Source organism: Sabethes cyaneus, chromosome 2 (genome assembly GCF_943734655.1).
Source record: "Sabethes cyaneus chromosome 2, idSabCyanKW18_F2, whole genome shotgun sequence".
In the NCBI taxonomy this organism is placed as follows: Eukaryota; Metazoa; Arthropoda; class Insecta; order Diptera; family Culicidae; genus Sabethes; species Sabethes cyaneus.
Window position 1 is genome coordinate 182,877,411 of NC_071354.1, and position 17,060 is coordinate 182,894,470.

The 17,060-nt window shown below is 44.5% G+C and overlaps 1 protein-coding gene across 1 annotated transcript in view; it reads right to left on the minus strand.

Moving 5' to 3' along the window:
• LOC128736421 (uncharacterized) overlaps positions 1 to 17,060 on the minus strand; it is a 242,718-nt gene that overhangs the window by 84,060 nt on the left and 141,598 nt on the right. The window contains exon 7 of the mRNA XM_053830904.1: positions 2,246 to 2,314. Within this exon, the coding sequence (XP_053686879.1) occupies positions 2,246 to 2,314 (69 nt within the window). The remainder of the gene's footprint in view (positions 1 to 2,245; positions 2,315 to 17,060) is intronic.

The following is a 17,060-nucleotide window of genomic DNA, read 5'->3' on the forward strand; positions in this document are numbered from 1 at the left end:
AAAACACACTCACACACCAGGTTTTCCATTTTCGGTTTTCCAAGTGATTCCTATATCTTTATACTATATTTTCATATAGTGGTAAGGCAAAACAATCGTTTCTGTGATTAAACAATTTTGCATCATTATTATGACAGACACATAACCTCGCAAAGGGAACTAATATGTATAGTTTGTTGGCTAATTTAGCTTTGTTCAGAGCAGTGGTAAGGTCAGCCAGCCGTATAGCATGAAATTTGATAAGTGCATTGTGTTATAGTGGCAATGATTATTACCCGCACATAATTAGTTTAGTTTGGCTTCGTGCCACTACTATTTGTATTCAATTGCAAAATGAAAAATATTTACGTATTTAATCTGCTGTGAATGCATGATGATTGCCACAATCTAAATAATTAGCAGGTAGATTAATTTGCAAGCATAATTCCTCGTACTATTGAATGAGAGAACTTCCGGGAACGTGTTGTTTTGGCAAAGGTAAATTACGGCTACGATTTTCGTATGGTTGGTACTCATTCATCCGGAATCGGTGTGTCGTACTTGCTTTTATTATAGCAAATAGCAATTATGGTCACCGCTTTATACAGTTTTTGCAGTTTTTATTAGACAGACGATAAGTTTATTGTTAGTATCTACTTTGTTCTTCAGTAAGTTTCCGTTCCAGTTGAATTATTCGAGTGATATGATGCCTGTAACTGAGGTCTTTTTCACCATTAGGTGATTTAATAAGCTTCGTAGTTATATATTTCTACAAGTGTAACTTCCGCCTAAGAACGATACCATGCCTTTGCGGTTTGTTCCAGGAATTCCCCAGTAACTTATAACAGCTAATTGCAGTGGAATGCTTCGAAGGGAACTTGGCCTGCACAAGACAACTACTTTCTACCGACTGTCAGTCACCTTTCCACAGCGACGAAGTTATCGAAATGAACTTAGCCATCGTGCAGCCGTGGAATACCGCAAATATCTTCCATCGCATGTGAAACTTTGTTCTGCACCAGTTTTCCGAACTTGGGCTAATCATCCGATGCGGGGAAAAAACGCATCAAAGATTCAAACCGGAGTTAGTCCGTACACGGAAAGAGCCGTACGAAACAGAACGGAAAACGGTAAAGTTTTAATTCCATTGTGGCAGCTTACTGCCGGTAAAAGTCAGACCACTAACATTCTTCTCCCCGTCTGTCCCACCAAAACAGTTCTCCACCAACCGAACTACCCGACCAAATCTGATGACTAACATTGCAATGCAAACGCAAACTGAAATTTAGGCTACGTTTTTTCTGCTTTTTACCCTGCTCTTTTCATGCCAAATTTGTTGCAATTGAGCTTGATAACTCGTTAAAATTAATTTGCTAAAATGTTTCTCGGCATAAAATTGAAATGAAAAAAAAAACTATGCAATAGTTTTTCGGTTTGAGATTACCGTCTATACCGCGTATAACCTGTAGAATGTGAAGCTAGCGTGGTGAAAATGTACGTTGATGAGCCAACTTTCGTGTACGTGATATTTGAGAGTTTCACACTTTTTGTTTCCTGCAAGTTCGGAAGTAGGTGTACATGCCCCCTTTGACTTTAAATTCGAGCGTTGTTGGTTCGGCAGCAAAACTGAAAGAGTGATACAGGATAACATCAATGGAAAGGCAGATCTGTTACCATTCTGCCAGCTTAGTTACTCCCCATTGAGAAGAAAGTCCATCAAAGGATTCGATTGGGTTGGTCGGTTTTTTGTTTTACCCCGTTTCGGATTTCATGGCTTTGGTTTTCTCGTCTTACTCGCCTTAGCAGCCAAGGTGGGTGCGTTGGATCTTCGGGGACTCATTCTAGGTTAGCGTTTTATATGCAAAGTTTAAGGATTAAATCTTGGCTGTCTGTTGCGCTTGGAAACCAGTCGGTGGGAAATAAGATGTTTATCAGATTTGCGGCGTAGCAACAAGGTGGGACGACGAGCTTATCGTGAGATGGGAAAATATCAGTAAATTGAAATCTGCAGTTATATCATGTAATAGATAGTAGTAAGTAACGTCCTCTGATACTATATGAAAGTATTATTAAACTTAATATACAGGAGGGAAAATACACTCTTTCCGCTTTTGGCTATTAAAGCCAAATATATCATTGTCAACATTAAGTGTTGCCGACGAATAGTAGAAGATAGTTGAAAACGAGAGTGACGGTTTTACCTTTTATTAAAATTTAAATTCGACACAGGCATCTAAGCAGCGAAGTGAGTACACACGTTACTTACCGTACAATATATGCAAAATGCTCCGAGTGCAATCACGCGGAGCAAAGCTGGGCTTGCTGCACGTACGACCTGGAAATAAAAATTATGGACAAAAATTAGAAATATTTTCTAGTTCGGCGGTGTACTAGATCTATTAGTTTTCAATCAAAAGACCAGACTGAATTCCTTGGCATTTGTATAAAAATGTCGGCCAGTTCAGGTTTTACGATTACAGACTGTTTTTATTTATGGAATGTATTCCAGAATCAACGTAAACAGCCAACCGTTTAAACCTTTAGGAGGGGATACTCTGTGATGTTTGATTATCGCTTTGAATGATCAACTTTTGACTTGTTGATATTTATTTTGATAGTTTGAACCGATTAAAGCTTATGTTTTAGAAAATACTTTGAAATAACAGTTGTTAGCTCAGTTAGTATAACAGAAGAGAAGTAAGCATATCTCTGCCAAAGGTTGTACTACTACCCCTTAAGGCCAATTGCAAAGTATATTGGACTGGTTGTCCAAGAATATGGAATAACTAAATCAAGTTAATTTATGTAAAGGGTTTGGAATTGTTCAACTTGAAGTCATCGACCTTCGTTGGGTTCTCTGCTGAACATAGTTCTTGCTGATTGCTTATCCACCCAAGCCGCGATGTGAGTTTTATTGTACCCTTTTGATGGTCTTCAAGACCATTTTCGGTCTTAAATACCATCATAAGAGTGTAATAAAACCCAAATTGTTTCTTTTGCCAGTATTCTTACTATGTGGCTAGCCTACTTTAACTTGCTTTGCTTCACATTATCCACATCTTTATGACGTATGCATTAAAAAATGGACTTTTTTCTTCTATTTTGCCGTCAAGAATTGATCGCAGGATATTACTCTCAAAAACACCCACAGCTCATCGGCCACTTTCTTTCAACGTCCTCCCTTCATGGCCGTAGAGTTCCACCGGGAAAATTAAGGCAACGCAACCTCAGCTGACTACGCAATCTGTTGAAGGTCCTATTGGCAGTCGCTATCCTCATTTTCACTTCACGGTCCACGTCGTTGGTACATGTCACTAACGTATCAAGATAGAAAAATTCACCTACTGCTTCATAACTAACGCTATCTAACACCACCAGTGCTCGACAAAATTGACACCCATGCATGAAAGTAAGTATAAAATGGATTCAGCGCATATAGTTTTACCCCTAGTAGTTTTTTTTATCTGTCAGCCCATGGGCATGACAACTGAAATGCTGGCAGTGTTTGTATTTCTTAGTTTTCTAACCTTCAAAATAATGCATTCATGAATTGCAGTACTGAATGATTGCTCGACTAACCTGTCAGTCAACTTTCTTGATCTTGACTGATATTTTAGATTCCAAAGTTTAGTTTTTAAAACTGCCTCCTTTTTATAATCAAATAAAACTTGGAATGAATGAATATAGAGAACAACACGAACATGAACGCAAGTGATTCGCTTGAATTATTGATTTCAGGTTGGCAATGTTGAGTACATCTCATCTATCCTAGAAGCAGCAGAGAATGAGCAGTATATTGCATATCAATTCAGGCGTATTGCATAAATTGAATATGAGATTTCTAAGTATTGATCACCATCGCAGTTCCAACAGTCGAAGGGCTGTCACGCTCTCTGCCAACCACCGTATACCTGCCCTCACAGCTTGCTCCTTAAGATGTTGCGTACATGTTTAATCATAATCCGTCTTAGCTCATTTCGTTTAACTGAATTATACGCCACCTTAAAGTTTATAAACAAATGGTGATTCTATGAGTTGATTTCCCGAAATTTAGCATCTGTCGCAAAATGAATATTTGATCCGTTGTGGAGCGTGCTTTTCGAAAACCACACTGTTATTCGTCAATAAAGTTTTCCTGCAAAGGCCTCAGTTTATGAAAAAGGATGCGGGGCAGAGCTTTGTATACCGAGTTGAGAAGAGTTATGCCTCAATAATTGCTGCATTCGAATCGATGGTCATTTTTGTAAATAGGGCATATCTGAAGTAACCATTTCGATTTTATTTTAATTGTAAAGAAGATTACAGAGCAAAATTTTAAAACCCGCTACGACGACCTCACTGTTATAACAGCCATCTGGGGACCTGCATATAACCACATTATGATAATTTGGCCTAGTTTTAACACTAGATATACCAGACCAGTCATTTTGACTGGTCGTGCAATTTCAATTTGAAATTTCTACAACATGTAGCATTTGCTTTTAGAAACGATGTTATGACTTTTGTAGCTATAAGTAGAGAATACATTTTATGAACTTAATGTTACTTTATATATATTAGTAACACATATAATTTTTGCTTTTGCCATTTATACCAGCACCAGTCAAAATGACTGGTGCAAGATTCTATGAAGAAATGTAGCATTTTGGGAGAACGGTGATCCCGAAGCATGAAATTATTCATTAGGAAGTGCCGTTCCTAATGGTTCTTGGCCAGTTTTGTAGAGTTTTGTCGAGAGTCTGTCCTTTTCGGTGGTTCTATTCTTCAGCTGACCGATTTTTCGCCGGATCTCTTTGAGATCGGAAGTCGAAACGCCTATAGGCTTCTCTACGTTGACTTTTGCTCCATTTCCCTTTGCTATATCGCAATTGAGATCCCTATCAAAGAACTGCCTCCACTCACCAACCACCTCGCGCTCGATTGTGACCCGGTTTCCCTGCTGGTTCCTACACATGTCAGGCCTCGGGGTGTATCCTTTACGAGATCGGTTCACCATCTCATAGAACTTGCACATCTCGCTAGTCTAAAATAGTGATGCTAGCTCTCCTTCTGGCGTTTTGCGGCCTCACTTATGACCGAACGTATCCTGCTCCATTTATCTTCGAGGGTCGAAGCACCTGGCCACAGAGGATGGCGCGTAGTACGCGCGTAGTTCTCAGCACCTTGCGGATTGTCTAATTACCGAATGTTTAACCGAGGAGGGTGGCTTTGTCGCAAGATATATAGCTATGGACATTAGCGGTACCAACATCAACAACACATGGGCTCTTCCCTGTTTCAACATGGAACAGCCGACAAAGACGCCAACACACGCTTAGCAACGAATATTGCCGACTTCAACATCAGACATCCGGTACGCCACGCTTAACAACAAATATTGCCGACCTCAACATCAGACATCCGGCACCAATATCGATTAACATGGAGTTCGCCCAGAACTTTCGCACGCCCGGATTCCTGACACAGCAGAATGCAGCCTGGATACACCTGGAGCATGTTCGGAAACGAAAATCCTGACAACGCAGAATGTGCCAGCAGCTTAGGTTCAGAAGTAGACTTTACCGGCAGCAGTAGTCAGTTCTTGTTAGACCTCAAGGTAGCGAACAGAGGTGGGCACCGCTAACCGATATGTTAGCTTCGCTAACAGCTAAACCGCTAATTCAAAACGTTAGCTTCGATAACCGCTAACCGCTAAATTAACCAAAAATTTAGCGGAAGCTAACGCTAACCGCTAACCGCTAAATTGGTTAACGGCGCAAATTTAGCAATACTTTTTAAACACCAATTTTAGAAAAAAACAAAATCTTCGTTGCAAAGCTTTAAGGCGGAACCGAAAGAGGCTAACGTTATTGTGTTAGTGCGACGAACACTGTACTGTACATCTCATGTGTTTGTTAAAAACCTAAACGTTTATTTTCAAATATTGTATTGGTAATATATGTCAAATAGCGGAGCTTGCAAACATAAACAGCTGATCCGCAGCCAACCGCACTGACTACAAACATCCCGAAAAAGGGTTTGTTTTCTTTATCAAGGCATTCCGATTCAATCAAAATTAACAGCAGCAACTGAATAATGCGTAGGATCACTAGGATGTTTAATTAATCCGCTTGCATCGGATTGCGTTTTTGATTCCTGCCTTTGCGTTTTGTTTGTTTACCTCACTCTAAGCTCATCGATGCGGCGAAAGTTGAAAGCACTTTAAAAGCTCATTGATGTGACGAAAGTTTGATACTGTGTTGCTGCTTTTTCGGAAATCGCTAGTTCAACGAAATATGTGAGCAACCAAATATCTATTAACTAATTCCAAATTATACATTGGTCGCTTTTATGAACACGTAATGATCGATATGATCAGTTAAATTTATTTTCCATTAGCAATTATGTTTTGCTGAGCGTTTATTGATACATAGCAGATCGATAAATTGAATTACAAATTTTAGGAAATTATAACAGCGCTGGAAGCACTGATTACGTGGCGAAAGCGTACTCTGCCAATACAGATGCATTTTAAGGTGCAAAACAATACATGCTTCGAATGGTAGCCATTTACCCAGCCATCTTTGAGCCACTTTCGGTTTCCCCTTAAGAAAAAATATATACCTGGAAAAACATGAAATAATTTCGTGAAAAAATTGCAGGCATTGACAAAAAAACTGTTTTGAAGAACATAACCACATTTAAAAATGGTGAAGTGGAATTATATTTTTTTCAATTTTTCTTTGGAGTTTTCCATCACTGGAAAATTTTGTATAACATCTTTCCAAATTATATTTTTTCTGGATTGCCAATAAAATTTACTTAAAAATATATGCTCTAATACATGCTTGGTTGCGTGCTTGAATTATCGAAGTAGTACAGGAGATCTCCGAATAAGGCGATGGGTAATGCTGTCCATACACCGGGATTTCTCAGCTAGCTATCGACCAACAAAACTGATTTTTGATATATTGCTAGAGCTCGTTATAAGCTTTTTAACTACCAAAAACCCACCAATTTGACTAAAAGAAAACTGATAAAATGCAGTGGGCATGATAGCACCACTCACCACCTTATTCGGGGGACTGCTGTTTATAAATATTTTATGAATTCGACTTTTTTGGTCATCACTCAGAAATAACACTATCGTGAAATTTTAATCCCTAACAAGCACACAGTTATCAGCTTGTGAAACAAGAAAGAATTATTTTGGAAATGTTCCATAAGGTAGAGTATAGTTTTTCTAAGTTTACTTTGAATTTTTTCGCTTCCATGGAAAATTTTGTGAAAAACTGTTTTCCAGATAATAATTTTGCTGGAAAACTTTGTTACATTTTCATAATATTTCTTCAAAGATGCTTGGTTCAAGACTTATGAATTTTCGAAATAATGTATGTGTTGTATAAGTGAAGTAAATAAATCGAAAATTTTTTCTTGATATTTTCTGAGATTATAGGTGATCGCAAGTTTTTGAAATATTGATTTATTTTATGAGTCCTTTAACCGTGCCCACGTACAAAAGTTTATGAAGTTTTGAGACTCTTCGATCCAGATCTATGGGTAATATTGATAGATTATTGACACATTCCAGCGTTACGTGAAACCATCCCTACTATGTAAATCAGTTGCTATTTCATCAAATCACTGGAATTCAAGTGGAAGATCATGTCTTCTTTAATCAACTATTTTACAAGGTATTAGCCAAAAAGCTGGTGAAACAGGAAGCATTTCTCACAGTAAAAATGGGTACTAATTGTGTCCCGTAACGCTGAAATGTGTCAATTGCTCTAAAAAAAATTTAGGAAATTCATATTTCACAATTTTCCTTTTGCTAAAAAAAAGTTAGCGGTTTATTTAGCGGTACATAAATTTAGCGGAAGCTAACGAAAACGCTAATGGTTTTAGAAATTAGCGAAAACGCTAACCGCTAACCAAAATGTTAGCTGAGCTAATTAGCTGTTAGCGGATTAGCGGAATTGTGCCCACCTCTGGTAGCGAAAACGTGTAAACTGTGTATTAGATTAAGTGATGGTGAATAAAAGTTTATTTTTTTATCAGAATAAATGGACCCCTAACGTATCTATATACCGTCGATAATTTTGAGCGCACATGTACTGCTACTAGGTAACGAGTCTAAGTCGATATCCGTACCGTAGGGAGCGTACGTTGGTGATGTTCGAGAAAACCCGCCCTTCGATGAGAATATGGTCGATTAGGTTCAATGTTAGTTGGTCAGGTGATCTCCTGGTGGTTTTGTAGATCTATGCGGGGAAAGAATGTGTTTCTGATCCCCAGGCCTCGGGAAGCTGCAAAGTTGATGCATCGCTGGCCGTTATCACTATACATTGCTTCCCTGTCGATCTGAGCGTTCATGTCCCCAATGACGATGATATCCCGTGGCGAGCAGCTATCGTATGTTGCCTTCAGCTGGACATAGAATGCTTTTTTCTCGTCGTCGGGTCTACCTTCGTGTGACCAGTGCACGTTTATGATGGTGTAGTTGTAGAAGCGGCCTGTTATCCTCAACACACATATCCTCTCGCAATCCTGCATTCTGCCCATCACTACGAAGCCCGTTCCCAGCAAAATTGGGCTTTGCCGCCACGGATCCCCCAAACCTTCCCGCCCTTGCAACAGATCTCCTGTAGTGCCACAATGCCAAACTTCTGCTGTTCTAACTGAACACGCAACATCCTGTCGTCATTCATGAAATTTAGTGATTTACAGTTCCAGGTAAGAAGCATCCATTCCAAATCCTTGTTTCATCGCCTTTGTCCATGCTAAATGTTTCGAGTTGAATTTTCTTGATTTTTCGTAATATTTTAGATATAAAAAGCTTGCTTTACTGCTTGCTATAACTCGGTAGCTAGGTAGCCCTCATGATGCGGCTGGCATCGTTGCCTCCTTGCCTGTCGGTACACGACCTTAGTTTCCACCAGGGTTGGTTACCACATCTCCGCTAAGGTTGCTCGTATTCCGTAATAGGTAATCAACCTATTTTGGACCCCAATTTGGACAGTTACAGCAAAATCAAATGGAAGTGTCCAAATTATGCACAGCTGCAGATGAGGTCCAAAGCAGGTTGGCTACCCTACCACGAGGAGGTGGGGATAGAAGTTGCTGGATAAGAGGCTAAGGACCACTATGCGGTCTGTGTTGCACATTATTCAGTCGTTCACCAGCCATTTCTTATCCACCAGTCATTTTGACTGGTTTTGGTATAAATAGGTATATTGAAAATGCTGGTATATCTAGTGTTAATGCAATCATTAAAACCCGACATACTAACCTTCTGTAGACTTTGCCGTTAAGAGGTAACGGTACGAGTTGACGGAAATGCACTAGTCCAGATTTAGCTCGGTGTTCCTCAAGGCAGTATCTTGAGACTGTGGCTGATCGTTCTTTTTATCAACAAACTTTGTGGATGTTACGACGGTTCATTATCTATCCTGCGCCGTAAGAATTATGGTTCTCCAGCACTGTCGGTCTTCTTTCTCTAATCTCCTTGAACAACAGCTGAATGTGCATCGTTCGCGACAGTGCACATCTACCGGGTGCGGGGTCAACCCCGAGGTCTACGGCCTGTTGCTGGTTCTTTGCTGAAAGTGGTTTTAGCTACCTTTTCATTTGATATTCTGGCCACGTGCCTAGTCCACCGCCAGCCTGGCGCATTGTACTGCCTTCCATATATAAAACAAATTTGAGTACCTCGTCACGATCGAGCCTGTGCCACACTCCATTTTTCATTTCACCACCAAGTACTAATCGCAGAGTTTTGCGCTCAGAAACTCAAAGCACTTGTTGATCTGGTTCCTCCAGAACCTGATTACTAACGTAGATTAACCGAAAGTCGGTAAACTACGGTGAGCCGGACCCGTCGTAAGAAAAACGACCCCACCGGCACCCGGAACAGAGGGGATCAACGTTGTTCCAAAATCCATAATTGCTAACAGCAGGAAATTTATACTACGCGAAACCAATCAAACAACAACAAATTATCTTCTGAGGGGGATTTGAGTGAAAAGTAGGTGCTGCAGATGGCCCTTCCTCCGGCTGTGGCAAAGCTTTTGAGCTTTAGACTGTTGTCATTGGTCGACAGATGAAGGCTATGTCTTCCAACACAAGGACACAAGAATTTCTTCATCTCATTCTGTGCATTAGCTGCTCCAATGATGATTTTCACGTAATGTTTGGATACTCTCCATAGGTTCTGTCAAACCTGTCGTTGAACTTTGTTGGATTTATCATTTGTTGTTGCATATATGTTGATTAGGCTATAGTTGGAGAATTTGCCCTTATTTCTCAACACCGGATAACTCGTTGCTTTTGTTTTCCCAACAACACTTACGAAATGGTTTATATGTCGGCGTTTTCAAGCGTTGCCTACTATACCCACTCATTGAAGATAACTAATTTTGTTGTGTTTGTTTTTTGATTATAGTCACTTTAACAGCTTGGGTTATTCGTAACTTCTGCGGGGTCCGAACCCGGATGACTAATTTTGCAGTGAGAACAACTTGCTTCTGGCGCTAGTGTATGTTAAATACTCGCACACACACATGCCCACATACATACTCACACACATACATACTCACGTACACACACATACACATACATACACATAAGTAAAGTAAAATCACTAAGCTACGGCAGTGTGAACAAAGCAAGCAGGCAATGGTTACTCGTCGGCAGCGGAGGCAGCATTAGCAATGTGCTAAGAAAATAGACTGACGAAAATGCGTCTGACGATAGGCGAAGCATAGTAGCCAGAAACGTTACGCAGATCGAGAAAAGAAGGGTTTTATTTCACCGAAAATAACAATGAAACATATTATTAAAATGTAAATGGTTGAATAATACGCTCCAGAACCTCGCGGTTTATTTTATACATGCAGCTATAAAATAGATACCACAGCCTCTTATTCAGCAACTCCTCTCCCTACCTCCTCGTGGAATCATCCGGGATACGTTCCTTAGTGAAAATCCGACAACCGGTGCAAACTAGGGTCGTATTCGAACAAGGAAGGAGGCACTCATACGAATGCTGAGTGTAAATTCTCCGCCTGCAAATGACGAATCTCGGTAGCAACAGATTCGAATGAATCTATAAATACTAGGAACCAGAGCAGAGGGTCCAAAGCCCCAATAGGAGGATTGTTTTTATAGCTGTTATCCAGGGGTATTATGTAAAACGTGAATGGATAAAACCCCTAATCCAAGCTGCAAACGGAGCCTTTGGAGTACCAAGGCGCTTTTCACAGTAATCCCGCCCTTACCGCATCATGAGGGGCTCTGATGTGGCGGAGTTTTCTTTCCCCTCAAGCCTCAACTCGTGGACTTCTTATGGAAAACAAAATCAAAAATACAACAAGTGCAGATACGGTGAAAAACCCGTTCGCGAAAGGAGGCATCCAGCGTTCTCCACCAAGGGTGGAGAAGGATGCAACTAGAAGCGCTAGTGTGGGTGTCTAGGGCAGCGGTATGCCCACCACGCCGGACACAGCGACGAACGGCCCAGCGCTAATCAGAGCGATGGAGAAGAATGGAGACGCAGTTCCTAAAGTGGTAGCAATGTCCCAGCAGCTCGATATAATAATAGAGTTCACGTCAGGTCGCGGTAATTTCTCCAAGGACTTGAAGCAGAGCTTGCTCATGCTTCGGCGGACCTTGAATGCAGCGACCAAAACGCACGACGACCTCGTGGCGCTTGCAGGAGAGGCGAAGAACGTGACTGTGTCGTAGGCAGTACAGACGGAATTCTGCCCGTTGACGGAGTGTCGCAACGCGGCCCAGGAGGCCACGGAAAGCGCTACCAGCAGCGGTAAAGCATCCGCCAAGCGTCTGAGATAGTCCCCGGGAGATAGCACCCCTGGTAGACCGAAAAATGCATGATCGGTAAAAGCCCTTAGGCTAGCGGGTTGACAGAGTTAACCGACAAAGTGGGAAGCTCCAAAACGAGTGGCCCGTGGACCGAGGTTAAGGCCAAGAAAAAACGCAGAGGAAGCTCCACTAAGAAACAGCTCCACCTAAACCGGCAAGGAAGCGAGCGAAGAAGGGCGACGCTCTTATCCAGAAAACCGACGGGTCGAAATACTCGGAGGTTCTGAAGGCAACATGAGAGGAGACGCCCTACTCAGGGATCTGGGCGCGGACGTATGGAGCATCCGCCGCTCACGCACGGGCGATATGATCCTTCCGTTAAAGAAGAACGCCACCAAGAAGAGTTCTGCATACAAGTCCATAGCGGAAGGAGTGCTCGGGGACGGAGTGCAGGTACGTGCTCTCCAACCAGAAGTGACTCTCCAGCTTAAGAACCTGGATGAGATCACCGAAGTGCGCGAGGTTGTACAAGCTCTCAAAGAGCAAAGTGGAGTTGTGGTGGCAACCGAGGCGGTTCGATTTCGCAAGGGTCCGACCGGACCCCAGGTAGCCACCATACGACTTCCGCTGCCGGACGGAAACGAAACCCTGAAAGCTTCTAGGCTAAAAGTGGGGTGGTCGGTATGCTCACTGAATGTGCTCAAGCAGTCGGAAGCTTGCTCATAAAGCGAGGGACTGCGCGGAGCCTCCCAAGTGCCTGATCTGTACTGGTAAACGGGACACAAAGCACGTAACGGGAGGCCCAAAGTTCCCGGCAGTCGCGCCGGCGACTAAGCCACGTTCATAGTGCAAGTGACACAACTCAACCTGAACAACTGCAGCACGCTGTTACGCTAAGCAGCTTCTGAGTCAACAACGGACATTGCCATAATCTCGGACCCATATCGCGTCCCTGTCGGAAACGGCAACGGGGTCTCGGATAGGTCCGGGATGGCGGTTATATGGACGACAAGCAGGTTCCCGGTTCAGGAGGTTGTGTCAACTGCAGACGAGGGATTTGCGGTTGCCAAAGTGGGTGGACTGCAGCTGTTATGCTCCACCGAGTTGGTCTATCGAGTAGTTTACGCGGACAGTAGACCGAGTATCAGTTGTGCTGACTGTTTTAAGGCCGGTGGTTGTGGCGGGCGACTTTAACGCTTGGGCGGTAGAGTGGGGAAGTCGTCGCACGAACCATAGGGGTCGGATTCTGCGTGAGGCTGTGGGAAAGCTTAACGTAGATCTGACCAACGTCGGCATCACAAGTACCTTGAGTAGGAACGGTGCGGAGTCTATCATCGACGTGACACTCGGCAGTCCTGGTCTGATAGGAGACACTCACAGTAACCATCAGGCGGTCCGCTATAGTGTTGGACAGATAACGAGGCGGCAGGTGGTGGGTAGAGCCGACACTCCAACAACCCGTGCATGGAGGACATCATACTTCGATCCCGTAGTGTTTGTGGAAGCGATCCGAAGAGAGTGCGGTAATCGCGGTATGCTCGATCCGAACACTGATCGTTTGGTTGAGGTACTGTCGCGAGCGTGTGACGTTACCATGCCTAGGAACAGTCGACCTAGATATGGAAGGTCACCGGGTTACTGGTAGACAGCTGAAATTGTGGAACTCCGCGGAGCGTGCTTTCGTGCGAGGAGAATTCTGCAAAGAGCTCATTCGGACGAAGGTAGGGCTGAATGTCGGGTAGCACTTGTTGCTGCACGCGCAGCGCTTAAGAGTGGAATAAAGGCTAGTAAACGAGCCTACTTTGAAAGGTTATGTGCTAGTGCCAATGCGAACCCGTGGGGTGATGCCTACAGGGTCGTAATGGCAAAGGCCAAGGGCGCGATGGTGCTCGCAGAGCGATTGCCAGAGGAGCTGAAGCGGCTCATCGAGGGCCTGTTTTCGTGCCACGAGCCAAGGCCTTGGCCTCAGGCCGCTGAGTCGTCCCACGGCCGACGTTCCAGTATCTCAGACCATAGCGTAGGATGGTCGGCCTCCCAGCCGAACATCCAAAGTAACGTGGGCGACGGCGGTTTGGAGGTCGGGGAGGAAGTGACGGTTACTAACGAGGAACTCATTGATATCGCTAAATCCCTAAAGGTGAGCAAGGCACCGGGGCCAGACGGTATCCCGAATATGGCCATTAAATCGGCTATTTTAGAGGCTCCCGAATTATTCGGGGCAGTAATGAATAGATGCCTGGAAGCTGGCCACTTCCCGGACAGATGGAAGCGACAGAACCTGGTCCTATTGCCGAAGCCGGGAAAACCTCCGGGTGTCCCCTCGTCATATAGGCCGATCTGTCTACTCGATACTGCCGGCAAGGTGCTGGAGAGGGTTATCCTTAGCAGACTCGTACAGTACACGGAGGGTACAAACGGTCTGTCAAGGAACCAATTCGGCTTCCGAAAAGGCAAATCTACGGTGGATGCCATCTTGTCTGTCACTAAGACAGCCGAGGTGGCAATCCAGCCCAAGAGGACAGGTATTCGTTATTGCGCAGTCACGCTCGACGTGAGAAATGCGTTTAATAGCGCTAGCTGGGACTCCATAGCCAGCTCGCTTCGGAACGTCCAAGTGCCGGTGTCGCTGTACAGAATTCTGGAAAATTATTTCCAGAATCGTGTGCTATGCTACAACACGGAGGAGGGTCAGAAATGCGTTTCAATCACCTCAGGGGTTCCGCAAGGTTCCATACTGGGCCCGGTGTTGTGGAACGTCATGTATGACGAGGTGTTGAAGCTAAAGTTTCCGGTAGGGGTGGCGATTGTCGGCTTTGCGGACGATATCACCTTGGAAGTCTACGGTGAATCTTTCAGAGAGGTTGAGTTGACGGCTGCCCACTCTATAAGCATTGTTGAAGATTGGATGCGATCCAGGAAACTGGACCTAGCGCATCATAAAACGGAGGTTATCGTGGTTAACAACCGCAAGTCGGTGCAGCAAGCAAATATCAGTGTCGGGGACTGCACTATTTCATCAACGCGGTTCTTAAAACTCCTTGGAGTCATGGTCGACGACAAGCTCAAGTTCGGGAGCCACGTCGACTATGCCTGCAAGAAGGCTTCCACAGCTATTTCGGCATTGTCTCGTATGATGTCTAATAGCTCTGCGGTATATGGCAGCAAGCGAAGGCTTTTAGCCAACGTGGTCCAGTCCTTACTCAGGTATGGCGGGCCGGTGTGGTCATCGGTGTTAGGTACCAAAAGCTATCTAGCCAAGCTGGAAAGCACCTATCGTCTCATGTGCTTAAGAGTGGCGAGTGCGTACCGCACAGTTTCACATTACGCAATCTGCGTCTTAGCGGGTATGATGCCTATTGGTATCATCATCAGCGAGGACGTAGAGTGCTTCAACCAACGTGGAACTAGAGGCATACGGAGTACCACAAGATCGGCCTCGATGATCACATGGCAGTGGGCATGGTCTGATTCCACAAAAGGCCGGTGGACACATAGACTTATCCCGGAACTATCCGGATGGGTCAACAGGCGTCATGGCGAAGTCAACTTCCACCTGACACAGATTCTGTCAGGGCATGGTTGTTTTAGACAGTATCTGCACAAATTTGGGCATGCGGAGTCCCCCGAGTGTCCCGAATGCGCGGACGTTGAGGAAACTGCAGAACATGCTTTCTTCATATGCCCTCGTTTCGAGTGCGTGAGAAGCAACATGATGGCAGTTAGCGGACAGGACACTACTCCGGATAACTTAGTCCAAAGGATGTGTTCTAGCTCGGACGTCTGGGGTGCGGTCAATGCGGCTGCTACCCAGATCGTACTTGAGCTACAAAACCGCTGGAAAGCCGATCAACGGCGAATAAACAGCCTAACTACCATAGTCCAGTAGTTATCTAAGAGCGTGCGTTAAGCACAATAGCCCCTCCCTGAAGTAATACCGATAAGGTGGTTCCAGGGGGGATTGAGGCTGGAGACTCGAGTAGGGTTTTAGTGGGTCTGGATCTTCACAATCTTCACGGGATACCAAACCCCACTCCCTGAGCTGTCTTCTCAGGTGTCTGATAGCAGATTTCCCTACTCGTTAAAAAAAAAAAAAAAAGGCTAAAAGTGGGGTGGTCCATATGCTCACTTAGCGTGCTCAAGCAGTCGGAAGCTTGCTTCCGGTGCTTCAAGCACGGACATAAAGCCTGAAACTGCAAAGGGCCAGATAGGAGCCAAGGAGTCTACCATGCCTAGGAAAAGCCGACCTTGGTATGGGAGGTCACCGGTTTACTGGTGGACAGCTGAAATTGCGGAACTCTGCGGAGCGTACTTTCATGCGAGGAGAATTCTGCAAAGAGCTCATTTGGACGAAGGTAGGGCTGAATGTCGAGTAGCACTTGTTGCTGCACGCACAGCGCTTAAGAGTGGAATAAAAGCTAGTAAACGAGCCCACTTTGAAAGGTTATGTGCTAGTGGCAATGCGAACCCGTGGGGTGATGTCTACAGGGTCGTAATGGCAAAAACGATTGCCAGAGATGTTGGAGCGGATCATCGAGGGCCTCTTTCCGCGCCTCGAGCCAAGGTCCTGGTCTCAGGCCGCTGAGTCGTCCCATGGCCGACGTTCCAGTATCTCAGACCATAGCGTAGGTTGGTCGGCCTCCCAGCCGAACATTCAAAGTAACGTGGGCGACGGCGGTTTAGAAGTCGGGGAGGAAGTGACGGTTACGAACGAGGAACTCATTGAGGTCGCTAAATCCCTGAGCAAGGCACCGGGGCAAGACGGAATCCCGAATTTGGCCATTAAAGCAGCTATTTTAGAGGCTCCCGAATTTTTTGAAGCAGTAATGAATGGATGCCTGGAAGATGGCCACTTCCCGGATAGATGGAAGCGGCAGTACCTGGTCCTATTGCCGAAGCCTGTCTGCTCGATACTGCCGGCAAGGTGCTGGAGAGGGTTATACTTGACAGACTCGTACAGTACACTGAGGGTACAAACGGTCTGTCAAGGAACCAATTCGGCTTCCGAAAAGGTAAATCTAAGGTGGATGCTACCTTGTCTGTCACTAAGACCGCCAAGGTGACAATCCAGCGCAAGAGGACAGGTATCCGCTATTGCGCAACTGTCACCACAGGGGTTCCGCAAGGTTCCATACTGGGCCCGGTGTTGTAGAACGTCATGTATGACGAGGTGTTGAAGCTAAAGTTCCCGGTAGAGGTTGTGATTGTCGGCTTTGCGGACGACCTGCACGAGCCCATAACGCCCGACGAAAGGGTAGCCAAAACTATTTTCAGCAGAGAGCTAG